This window comes from Silurus meridionalis, chromosome 14, assembly GCF_014805685.1.
Source record: "Silurus meridionalis isolate SWU-2019-XX chromosome 14, ASM1480568v1, whole genome shotgun sequence".
In the NCBI taxonomy this organism is placed as follows: Eukaryota; Metazoa; Chordata; class Actinopteri; order Siluriformes; family Siluridae; genus Silurus; species Silurus meridionalis.
In genome coordinates, this window is record NC_060897.1 from 6,890,025 (window position 1) to 6,902,326 (window position 12,302).

At 35.0% G+C, this 12,302-nt stretch overlaps 1 protein-coding gene across 1 annotated transcript; it reads left to right on the top strand.

Moving 5' to 3' along the window:
- Nucleotides 1-3,796: 3,796 nt before the first annotated feature.
- Nucleotides 3,797-10,072, top strand: rpl19 (ribosomal protein L19). Its single transcript, XM_046866804.1, is given in 7 exon segments — nt 3,797-3,953; nt 6,244-6,350; nt 6,480-6,566; nt 6,569-6,601; nt 7,093-7,213; nt 9,518-9,628; nt 9,867-10,072. Coding segments are annotated over 7 exon segments (594 nt in total). The 5' UTR covers nt 3,797-3,948; the 3' UTR covers nt 9,997-10,072.
- The last annotated feature ends 2,230 nt before the right edge of the window (nt 10,073-12,302 follow it).

Consider the following 12,302-nt stretch of genomic DNA (forward strand, 5'->3'; position numbering starts at 1 on the left):
CTCGAGCCTGCCGTCGTTACGATGACTGGCCACGCCTCGTCTTTTCTCCTCCCAGCCAGGATACAGCACCCCTGGAGCACAGAGGGTTAAGGGCTTTGCAAAAGGGACCAAGAGTGGCAGTTTGATGATACTAAAGCTTGAACCCCCAACCTACCAATCAATACTCCATAACCTTAACCAATGAGCCACTTCTTTCCTACTCCCTAAGGTCCATGTCCTATATCAGGATGGAGGCTGTTGGTCCCCAAGCATCAGTTCATCTTTCTCCATTCTTGGTAAAACAATATTGTTTGGAACATCCTTGTTCTGACAGGAGTAAAAACCTGGTGTGGTCTTCTATCATTGCAGGACATCCACCCTAAGAATAGTGTTGCTTTTCTGCTCACCATGGTTGTAAAGAGCGATTATTCACGTCACTGTCTATACAACTGATTCTATAACCTTCCTACGCTCTTCTCCTCTGATCTCATCTGAAACTCAATAGATCAGATGTGCCCAGAGATGGGATATAATCAAGTGCAAATACTTTGTTACTGTACTTAAGTAGATTTTTCTGGTATCAGTACTTCGCTTCACTGTTTTTCACTTTCACTCAGTCATTTTATTTCACACAAATATCTGTATTTTTCGACTTCTTACATTTTCGAAACAGACTCGTTACTCGTCAATATTTTTTCTTTTTCTCGCTTCGTTTTCAGCCCATTAAGCTTTTTCTTGTGGCTTTTTCAACCTGCTACTGGATGGATCATTTCCTGGCTATCACGCACCACAGATGTAGGCTAGCCTATGAAGCTAACAACTAGCAAGGCAGAAGGCAACAAGAAATATGGTTAACGTGGATGTAAACATGACTGAGAACACATTAATTCCTAATTACCTGCTCATCATCATTAGCTTTGCTTTGCTTATATTCTATATGGTGGTTGTTCAGCCTGGATACATTCATTAGGTAACAAAATTTCGTTTTGTATTAATATATAAATATGATGTAAGGTTGAGTTACCAACTTGTCACTAAAACAGGTAGTACTAATGGCTACTTTTTACTTAAGTGCATGTCAAAGTCCAGACTTCTTTACTTTAACCTGAGTAAAAAAGTGTATACAGTACTTCAGCTTTTACAAGAGTCTTTTTAAACATGAGTATCTGTACTTCTACTTGAGTGAAGGATGTGTGTACTTTTGCCATCTCTGGAGGTGCCCAATATTTTATCTATGAAAGGGACAAAGCTCAAACTAAATTGATGCCTTTAAAAATTTTATTTTTAAATTTCCAGTTCAGTGAGACTTACTGTACCATTAGAAACAATCCAATTTATTGTACAAAAGTGTATAATGCCTAATACAGCCAATCAGTGACCTCTAATGAGAGACATAAGACATAAAGTTTTTCCCAATTTTTTTTGTTTTGGTTTTTCTCTCTTGAAATATGTGGCATGGCCAAATCAAACGTTACCATGGGACCAGTTTGTGCATCTTTGCTATAGACCAGTGATGTGCAGTGAGGTGAAGAGTGGGTGAGGCAATGGACACATATTTACGCATATATGAACGCCATCAAGATATATTTATAAAATTATCAATAACTTGATTTGATTGGGCAATCTTATATAGGTGTTATACAATCAGTACTTAGACTAACCCAGCCATTAAGGTTGAACAAGCTAGTGCACTCTTAGTGCCGGTCCCAAGCCCGGATAAATTGGGAGGGTTGGGGAGGGTTGTGTTAAGAAGGGCGTCCAGCGTAAAACATGTGCCAAATCAAATATGCGGATCACAAATCAGAAATTCATACCGAGCGGTCGATCGTTAGCTAACAGGGTACCGGTGGAAATTGGGCTACTGTTGGCCGAAGGAGGAGAAGGAGAGGAGGAAGACGTCTACAAAGACGGTAGGGAAAGGAGAGGTGTAGGAGAGTGGAGGTTAGAGTTGGTACTTTAAATGTTGGTACTATGACTAGTAAAGGAAAAGAGATAGCAGATATGATGAAGAAGAGAAAGCTAGATATTTTGTGTGTTTAGGAGAGTTTAGAAGAAGTGGAAAGGAAGTAAAGCCAGGGGCACTGGAGGTGTGTTTTAAACTGTTCTATCATGGTGTGGATGGAAAGAGAAATGGTGTAGGGGTGATCCTGAAGGAAGAGTACAGTAAGAGTGTAGTCGAGGTGAAGAGAGTTTCTGATAGGGTGATGAACGTGAAGCTGAACGTGAGTTTCTGATAGTGTGATGAACGTGATTGGAAATGGAAATGGCAGTGGTGAACCCTTATTTTAAGAAGAAGGAGGATCATATGGTGACCTATAAGAGTGGAGGAAGGTGCACACAAGTGGACTATGTTCTATGTGGGAGATGCAACCTGAACGAGATTGGAGACTGTAAGGTGTTGGTGGGGGACAGTGTAGCTAGACAGCATCAGATGGTGGTCTGTAGAATAGTTTTGGAGGTTAAGAAGAAGAGGAGGAGAGTGAGGACCAAAAGAAGAATAAGATGGTGTAAACTGAAGGAGGAAGACTGTACTGTGAGGTTCAAGGAAGAGGTCAGAGAGGGGCTGGGTGGTGTTGAGGAGGTGCTGGATGATTGGACTACTGTAGAAGTGATAAGGGAGACAGATAGAAAGATACTTGGTGTGACATCTGAAAATAGAAAGGAAGACATGGTGGTGGAATGAGGAAGTGCAGGAAAGCATTAGGAGAAAGAGGTTGGCGAAACGGGATTGGGATCGACAGAGTGATGAGAAAAGTAGGCAGAAGTACAACGAGATGTGGCAGCAGGTGAAGAAGGATGTGTTGAAAGCACAAGGAAAAGGCATATGAGGAGCTGTATGAGAGGTTGGACACTAAGGAAGGAGAAAAGGATTTATACCGATTATCCAGGCAGAGGGACCGAGCTGAAAAGGATGTGGTGCAAGTTAGCGCAATAAAGGATGGAGATGGAAATGTGTTGACTAGTGAGGAGAGTGTTTGCGAAGATGGAGGGAGTATTTTGAGCAGCTGATGTACGAGGAAAATGAAAGAAGGTGTGGAGATGGTGAAGCAGGAGGTGGATAGGATTAGTAAGGAGGAAGTGAAGAGTGGAAAGTCGGTTGGACCAGATGACATACCAGTAGAAGAGTGAAGATGTTTAGGAGATATGGCAGTGGAGTTTTTAACCAGATTGTTCAACAAGATTTTGGAAGGTGAGAGGATGCCTGAGCAATGGAGAAGGAGTGTGCTGGTACCGATCTTTAAAAATAAAGGAGATGTGCAGACCTCCAGTGAGAATGAAGATGATCAGTCACACTATGAAGTTATGGGAAAGAGTAGGCAAAATGACAAAAATAACAGTCTTCTGCATCTCATCTCCACAACCTCGACTACAACTGCTCCCTTTGTTTGTTTATAAAATATAAAAATGAAATTTAAAACTATTTATTTTGCAGCCTAATTTTCCGTCCCTGACCAGACAATTACTAAGTATGAATGAATAAATGAACACTGCATAACTGTACTTTTGCTGTTGCCTATGAAACATCTAATTTACATGACTTTATTGTAAGTATTTGCAATAATAACAAACACAACAGCTAAAAACAACTGAATACAGCATGTTGGATGATTTGAAATTAAAATTCTAACATATTTCCTGGACCCTCTCTTCCATAAGGCATCACACCAACTTCTGCACATAACGCAGAGCAAGCGTTAGCATGCTTCCAAGTTTAAACTCGCTTTCCCATGATACTTTGCGGCAAGTATACTATTCATAGTTTGGCGGGGGGGGTATTGATTTTTAATCATTAATAATGTGTTAATGATATTATTTTGACGTTATTCAGAATAAAAAAAAATATTATTTTATAAGTACAATCTTATAAGTTCGTCTGTTTATAAAAGATCTGAAAGCAGTTTATTTTGAAGCCTCGCCTAATGGTACAACCCAAGTCGCTGTTGACAGTGTTGCGTATCTCTTGCAGCCATGAGGTGAGACTGATGTATTATATTATTGGTTTGATATTAAATCACAACAATCAGTGTGTAAAGAGTTTAAATACTTCGAGATTTTAGGATTGGCCTCTCAAATATATCGTATGCAGTATATTAACAGCTTTACAGGACGCTGCAGTGAACCGACTACACCATCGCCATTTTGTCTGAAAGTTGTGATTCCGAGCTTGAGCTCAAATAAACAACACAGAAATAACAGTAAAAGATATTTGGAGATAAAAACAGACAGGAACGCTGTGTATTATTTTGTAATACAGTATGTAGTGTTGTCTGAGATTATTTCTTAAAGAAAATGGGAATACCTTTTTGTGACGTCTAATAAATTTGGAGATTATGAAGATTTAATGTTTTATATTAAACTTTAGACTCCTAAATACTCAATCATTCAGACTATAGGGTTTAAATAAAGTTCTGACATTTTGTCTTTTTAATTGCTTTCAGTTTCACATTTACCTTCAGCCTGAGCTGATCAAAGTGCTGCACAGCTGTCAGGAAAAAACATTAGTACTTATATATAATAACATACAACAAAATACACTTTAATGTTTACAATATATTTTATTATATGAACATCCACCTGACACAACATTAACATAATGACCAGTGAATAACACGATTCTCTTCACCTGTTATTAAATAGGGTATGTTAGACAGCAAGTGAACATTTTGTCCTCAAAATTTATTTGTTAGAAGCAGAAAAAAAGGGCAAATTGCGATGGCCAACAGTTGAGATACTGTAGCTAAAGAAATTGCTGAAGAAGTTAAAGGTGTTAATGTTTAACAGGTCAGGACTGTTTTGGTGGACCAACAAAATATTAGGCAGGTTGTCATGAAGTTATTCCTGGTCAGTGTGTGTATATATATATATATATATATATATATATATATATATATATATATATATATATATATATATATATATATATATATATATATATATATATATATACACACACACACCACAGAACATCTGTGCTTAGTTCTTGAAGATGTTTGCAACAACCTCCCTGCTTAGTTCCTTTAAAAACTGTGTGCAAATATACATTGACGAATTGATGCTGTTTTGCATATGTTTTGTGTATATATATATATATATATATATATATATATATATATATATATATATATATTTGAGCTGCTGCTATAGATTTTTTATTAATCGCGTATTCTAACGATTATTCCATCGATTAATCGGGTAATCAGAAGAAGTACTTTATCTTTATTAAAGAGAGAGAAAATAAAACCAGTTTCTTAAAATGAACAAGTAATTTGTTGTTGGTTTTTTTAAAAGAAAAATGTAAATTTTTATTGCTGAAATTGCATACAAGACTTTCAGTGAAATCCAAACGAATTTACTGCGTTTAATCAAATACAGTGCTTTTAAAAAATCCCTCCCCAGTGGCTGCATAGAGTAAGTTATGGGAAACTATTGGTTTTATGAAACTCAATTATTCTCGCTCATGAATTTATTTATTAAATCCCGCACAGTATCGCGATGTGGTTTTCTTGTCTCCTAAAAAAGCTGCTTGAAATTTTGTACGGACTAAATCCGTGTGTTTATCGCCAGCTTTTAAATCTGCGGAGGGACTTTTTGAATGCACTGTATATGAATAAACATATAAAAATGAATTTAAATTGCTTTACTAATGGTGAACTAACTGTATTCTGTTTTCTTTATGTTTTAGTTTGAAATGATCCCAAACTTCTTGTCGTTTACTTTGGCCTGAATCTTCTCCTCGCCCCACACTGTTTTCTCCATGTTTCTCCATTTTTTATTCTGCAGCATGTGTTTACCTGTCCAGAGCGCTCCAGAGTGGGTGGTGCGTCAGTAATAGTGGTCCGTGGGAAATTATGTCTCAACAGACAAATTAGTACTGCTGGCATTTTGAGAACCTTAAGGAACCCAGAAACCAAAAGTAGATTTAAGTGGGTACACTGTATGTTTAGGTTATTATTTGGCATATGCCAAATCTTAACCATCTGACAAACATCGACACGTCTGTTCTGCCATACGCATGGGTCCAAATCTGCCTCAGATTTATAAACATTTCTTAGTTTTTTAGCCTTTGAGGTATTTTAAAGTGTGCTTGTTTTCTTTCCTCAATGACTTGTAAATCTGAATTGTGCAGATCCATAACCATTAGCCTCATGGTGCTGCAGCTAACAATGTTTCCTTCTACAGTTCTGTAGAATTTTGAAGAAATCCTTTACAAATCTCTTTTCAAATGAATAAAACGTGTTACGGTTCTCATATTTCTTCCTCCAGTATGCTCAGGCTTCAGAAGAGGTTGGCATCTAATGTCTTGCACTGTGGCAAAAAGAAAGTGTGGTTGGACCCAAATGAGAGCAATGAAATTGCTAATGCCAACTCCAGTAAGCAATTTGGCTATTCTAAATCAATTCTCTGTTAATATTACACTACTTTTATTATCACATCCATTTTTTTTTTTGCAGGTTGTTAGATCTTAACCTCATGTCTGATTTTTTTTTTTTCTTCTTCAGGGCAGCAGATTCGCAAACTGGTGAAGGACGGTCTGATCATCAAAAAGCCTGTGACAGTTCACTCTCATGCTCGCTGTCGCAAGAACACCCTGCTCGAAGGAAGGGCCGCCACACAGGCATTGGTAAGCTAAGATGACTTCTGTAAATTTGTCTCCTGTCCTTATTGATAATCATGATCAAAATAGAAAAATGATAGCAGTATATTGCATACTACATAAATGCAAAATTCAATATTAAAATACAAAGCTTTATCCGATCAGCCTGTGTAATAAGAACTAACGATTGTAATATTGAAATAATCTAGCTTTCTCTTAAAGCTCATCACTGCTAACTATAGAGCACAATGCTCCATCTAGTGGTCACAGGTAGCAGGACTGTTAGGAACTCAAAACATCACAGCATGGGTCATGTGCAGATATATTTAACAACCTCAGATACACCTGGCCTTTTTCTTAAAAAAAAAAAAAAGAGAGAGAGAGAAAAAAAAGGGATTATTACTTTCAACGTGTAGAAATTGTTTGATGTTGCATTTTAAGAAATGTTTAATCTGTTACTGTGTCTGAAAATGCATCTAATATATATGTAAAAGTCTAAGCTGATGTGTAATGAAAAGGTAAGAGGAAGGGCACAGCAAACGCTCGGATGCCAGAGAAGCTATGCTGGATGAGGAGGATGCGAATTCTGCGCAGGCTGCTCACACGCTACAGAGAGGGCAAGAAGATCGACAGACACATGTGAGTTTGATTTTTGCTGAGTTTTACAGAGTGGTTAGGGAATTGTAATTCAAATCTCGATTCATAGAACCAAGGATTATGACATTTCCATGGTTATTGTAATAAAGATAAAATCTAGCTGACATGCTGCTGTAGAATGCGGTGTAACTCTAGCGGGTTGGGGCCTGCAGTGAGCAGAAAAAAATCAAATTTATATTATTTATATTAGTTTATTATTAATATATATTTTATCATTTCAAAGTCATCAAAAAATATATTATTTATTATATGATTGGATATACATACCAATCGTGTTAATTTGCATACGAAAGGCTAAACAAAATTATAAAAGAATGAAAATTTAAATACATTTAAAAAATCTGAAATAAGCTTCTTTTTTAGTTTTTTTACATTCCTATTTAAGTAGAAATTATTTTCATTATAATTATCATTCAGGGGTTTGTTTTTTAGGCTCCTAGGCAATTATTGGAATATAATACCCTTTTCCACAAAATCATTTCACTGACTACAGGCTGCTAAGGGGCATTAGTGGGGTTGTTCCTTATTAATAATGTTCATTATTTGTATAGAATTATGAATAATAATAAAAAAATGTATTAGAAAAGTTAACATTTTGAAGGTGTAAATTACAATTATTATTATTATTATTATTATTATTATTATTATTATTATTATTATTATTATCCGAATTTGAAAGAGCTTTATTGCCAAGTGTTTGCATTTACAAGGAATTTGTTTTGTTAACAGAAGCTTCCTGGCACATGGGGGGGAAAAATACAAAAATAATAATAAAAAAAGAATGTTTTTGTACATTGTACAAGAAAATAGAGTATTGATGCACATAAAAGTTCAGATTTAGGTTATTAAAAGTGGCATTGCACGTATGTTTTATTTTATCGCAGTTAAGTGTTTATTAAATCATGTTAAAATCTATATTTTATGTTATTTTCTAGTGTCTGAGTCAAGCATGAAAAACATTTTATGTGGTAACTTATTGTTATGTGGTAACTTGTTCTTGCCGCTAGATGGCAGACAAAACAAAAAATAATTTCGCGTTTCATTCGAATCAGTGTGTTGGAGAAAATTGCTGATAATAGTATTAAAAAATGTTATTGTAAAAACAGATTTTCTTTTGTTGGCATTTGTTACCTGCTATCTGATGTTCTAAAGAGTAGATCATTTAAGTGTACAGAGTAGTTACTTGTTCACAGATCTGTCTATATGTTTTTTACTGTTCTATAATAATATTTTTTTTATTGATTTATTGATGAATTATTTTAGCAAGCCACTTGTAGTGACATTTATTTTGTGGTGGAAAAATGGGCAGTGGATAGAAACCTGCTTTCCTTTAGACTTTTGTACAGCATTATGAAAACTCCTTCTGAGGAAAAGGTCATGCAACAGCTGAATCGCTCATATGAAAAGTTAAATGCCCCAAACTTAAACTTTAACTGGTTGTGCCTACTTTAACAGCAGCAACTGCAAACAAACAGTCATTTTCATAACTGTGGATGAATTTAAGCGTGCTCTTTTTTGTTTCAGTTTTAATATAGCATTGCATTTTTTTTTTTTTAGCAGGATCATTCAAATATTTCTTAGATGTTTATCTGTGTTCATTTGTAACTTTATGGATGGGTTGTCAAGCACCTGGAGGAATTCTGGCCAGTCAGATGGGGAAATATCCACCATTGTTTCAAGTTTTCACCATTTGGAGATAAATGCCATAACTTGAAATCCTAGAACCTTACTGATATATAACAGTAATGTAAATACATCTTTTCTGGAATTTTTTTTAATTCAGTGTCTAGTGTGCTCTTGTTAAAACCTTTAACTACTTCAGTAATTCAGGGTTCTATTGAGTAACTAAGGGGGTGATTACTTTTTCAAACAGGGCCAGTTAACAGAACAAAAATTAAAAATTTTATTTTGTGTTCTCTCAAGTTGACTCTGTTTAATGTTACATTTTTGTTTGGAAATCCGAAACTGTGCAGTATATCAGAAGGTATGACTAATAAGCACAAACAGATATAATCAAGAAAGTTCACATACTTTTTTGCCATTGTGTAAAAGCTACAGAACCAGTATTTGATGCGCTGAAAGCAAGAGCACACTTTCTTGTGTTCTATTGTACTGTTGTTTAAGGTTAATATTCCTTGATGTAAATATTCCAGCACCACCAAGCTGCCACTTCTGGGCCCTTGAGCAAGGCCCCTAACCCTTAACTGCTTAGTTGTAAGTCGCTCTTGATAAGGGCGTCTACCAATTGCCATAAATGTAATTGTAAATGTAACTGTACCCTCTCAGGTACCACATCCTGTATCTGAAGGTAAAGGGAAACGTGTTCAAGAACAAACGGATCTTAATGGAGCATATTCACAAGCTTAAAGCCGACCTAGCTCGCAAGAAACTCCTGGCGTAAGTGTAAATTATAACCACTTCCTATGGCTGTGTCTGTCTATTTAGCCACATGTGCATGCACACACGCACACACATTTATTTGTTTATTTATTTATAAAAGCTAGCTATTTTTTGTCCAGCTACCAGTCAGTATACATTAATAGTGTGAATGAGCCCATTTGAGACACACAACTGAATTGGGTAAGAAAGCCCAGAGGTCAACCCTGAAGCCTAATTCCATTCTTTTTTTCTGTAGTCACCAGGCAGAAGCTCGTCGTTCAAAGACAAAAGAGGCCCGTAAACGCAGAGAAGAAAGACTGCAGGCCAAGAAGGAAGAGATCATCAAGAATCTTTCCGAAGAAGACGAGACCAAAGCCAAAAAATAAATTTGCCTTTTGTTTCCTTCTACATGTATTTCTCTGTTATACAAAATAAATTGGTTCAAATAAACCTAAATCTTTACATCCTGCTGTTTGGTCATCATTTGAAATAATTATATTTGTATAATTCAGCAAGAACACTGTGATAGGCCGTGGCATTCAAGGAAAAATTCATTGTTGTTAACATGCCTAACATCTGCCAAGAGAACATTCCTCCCACTGTTACACCGCCTCCACCAGCCTGAAGTGTTGTCGTAAGGCAGGTTGGGTCCATGGATTCACGTTGTTGACACCAGTTTTTGACCCTACTGTTTTCATCTCAGAAGAAAGTAAGATTCAGGTTTTTCCACTCTACAACTCGCTAGTTTTAGTGAGTCTGTCTAGTAAAAATAATTAAATATTTATTACAAATGGCTTTGACTTTGTTGTAAGCATTAATTAAGATTATTGAGAGGGTAATGACAGTTTTATGAATATTAAGAGGCTGTGTCCCTATTTCCGGTTTTATGTATTTAATTCTTTATTAATTCATGTTAATCAAAAACTTGTTCAACAAGTTTTTTCTGAATTTACATATGTAGGAAGCAGATGTACTTTTTGTTTTACAAATTATTGTTCTCTGTATAGATTCTAATCATTATTATTTTTTATTATTATTAATAATAATATTCGTTGCTCTATGCTACCATCTTTTTCACTGTGAACTTTAAACAAAAAAAGTGGGCAATCTAAAGCAAATTTCCATGTTAATTTTTTTTTTTTTTTTAGTAATTTCTTTATTTAATTCCTACTGCTGATACAGCTACCTGAACATCTAATAATGGTAATAAGAGACCATTTAACAAAGACACAACACACTTTAAAATAAGGCAATGCATATCAGAGATCCACAATAAAGCCAGATTAACAATTTGTCATTAAAGATTACTTTTTTTTCTAGAAAATTTAAGATAATTCTGAATTTATTGCAAATTGGTTTTTGACTGCTGCGTTTTATATCCTTTTTTGTTACTTTTCTTCCGTAGCAACCAATTCAAAAACAATGAACAGCAAGAACAAACACTTTAGTCAAAGAAAAAAAATCCAGAACCCACCTATTAAAAGTTCAGATAAAAAACTATTTATTACCAATTTTCTACCAAATAAACAGATAAAAAAAATACAAAAAGACTTAGAGGAAAACCTATTTTGACTTTGGCTCCAATTTTTAGCTTATGAGGATTATAGATCCCTGTTGCATAAATGGTTATAATATGTAAACATGATTGTATTTATTTTGTCAAGTACATCTGGTTACCCACGTCACTTATCACCTTTGGTGTTAGGTTAGGTCAATATAATTTTACACAAATCTAAAGAAAATATGTATTGTTTTAAAGTCTCCACTTTTGCAGCTCATAAAATAAGTAATAAATTATAATAATAAATAATAATTTATTATTTAATAATTTCTATAAACTACCAGCACTACTTGTCTTTTGAGTTATTGTTAGTTATACATCTTCCAGCGACTTTGCATAATTTTTCAATTAATTTTATTTCGATGTGTGAACCGCCACAACCTGACCTGCAAGATGTCCTACATTACACATTTGCCACACAATTGGCTGTTTGGATAATTGCACATGTACATGTGTTCCTGATAAAATTAATAGTGATCATTAAAACATAAACAGCATAATGGATGAGAGAATTAGTCTTAGACATAAGGAATATAACAATAGTTTAAATAAAATATATTGTAAAAACAACCAGAATAAGGGGAATTTTTGATTTTACAGTCCATTGAAATTTTATGTTTTTTTTAGAAATTATTGAAAGTTTAGAAATAGTCATAGTCTTGTTTATTAATTAAAATATTATTATTAATTAACAGAAATCATTCCTAATGTTGTAAATGACCATTAGAGCTTGAAACTGGAGAATATTAATGGAATGTCGGCAAAGGCAAACAACGTCCCATTTTCAGTTACCTTCCATCACTCTTGTGCACCAGTGGCACATTGTTATTTAATCAGAACAGGCAATTATACTAGCATGGCTGAACGTTAAGTGTAGCAATAGGAATGGGCCTTATTTGGGCAACTCCAGTATCTGGTTTGTTTAATTAGGTTCGTAAAATATTCAGAAAGAAAGAGCTTTTCATTTTCAGATACTTACCAATCTGTGTTTGTTCTCAGTAATAAAAGCTGTCCGATGGGTGAAACTTCCAGGAAAGTTAAGATATTATACAAACATTTTTAGAACAGCAGAAACTGGTGTTAACCAGGAAAAAGGTTTTGAGGTCATTTTTTCTTTTTCAAAATAGTCAG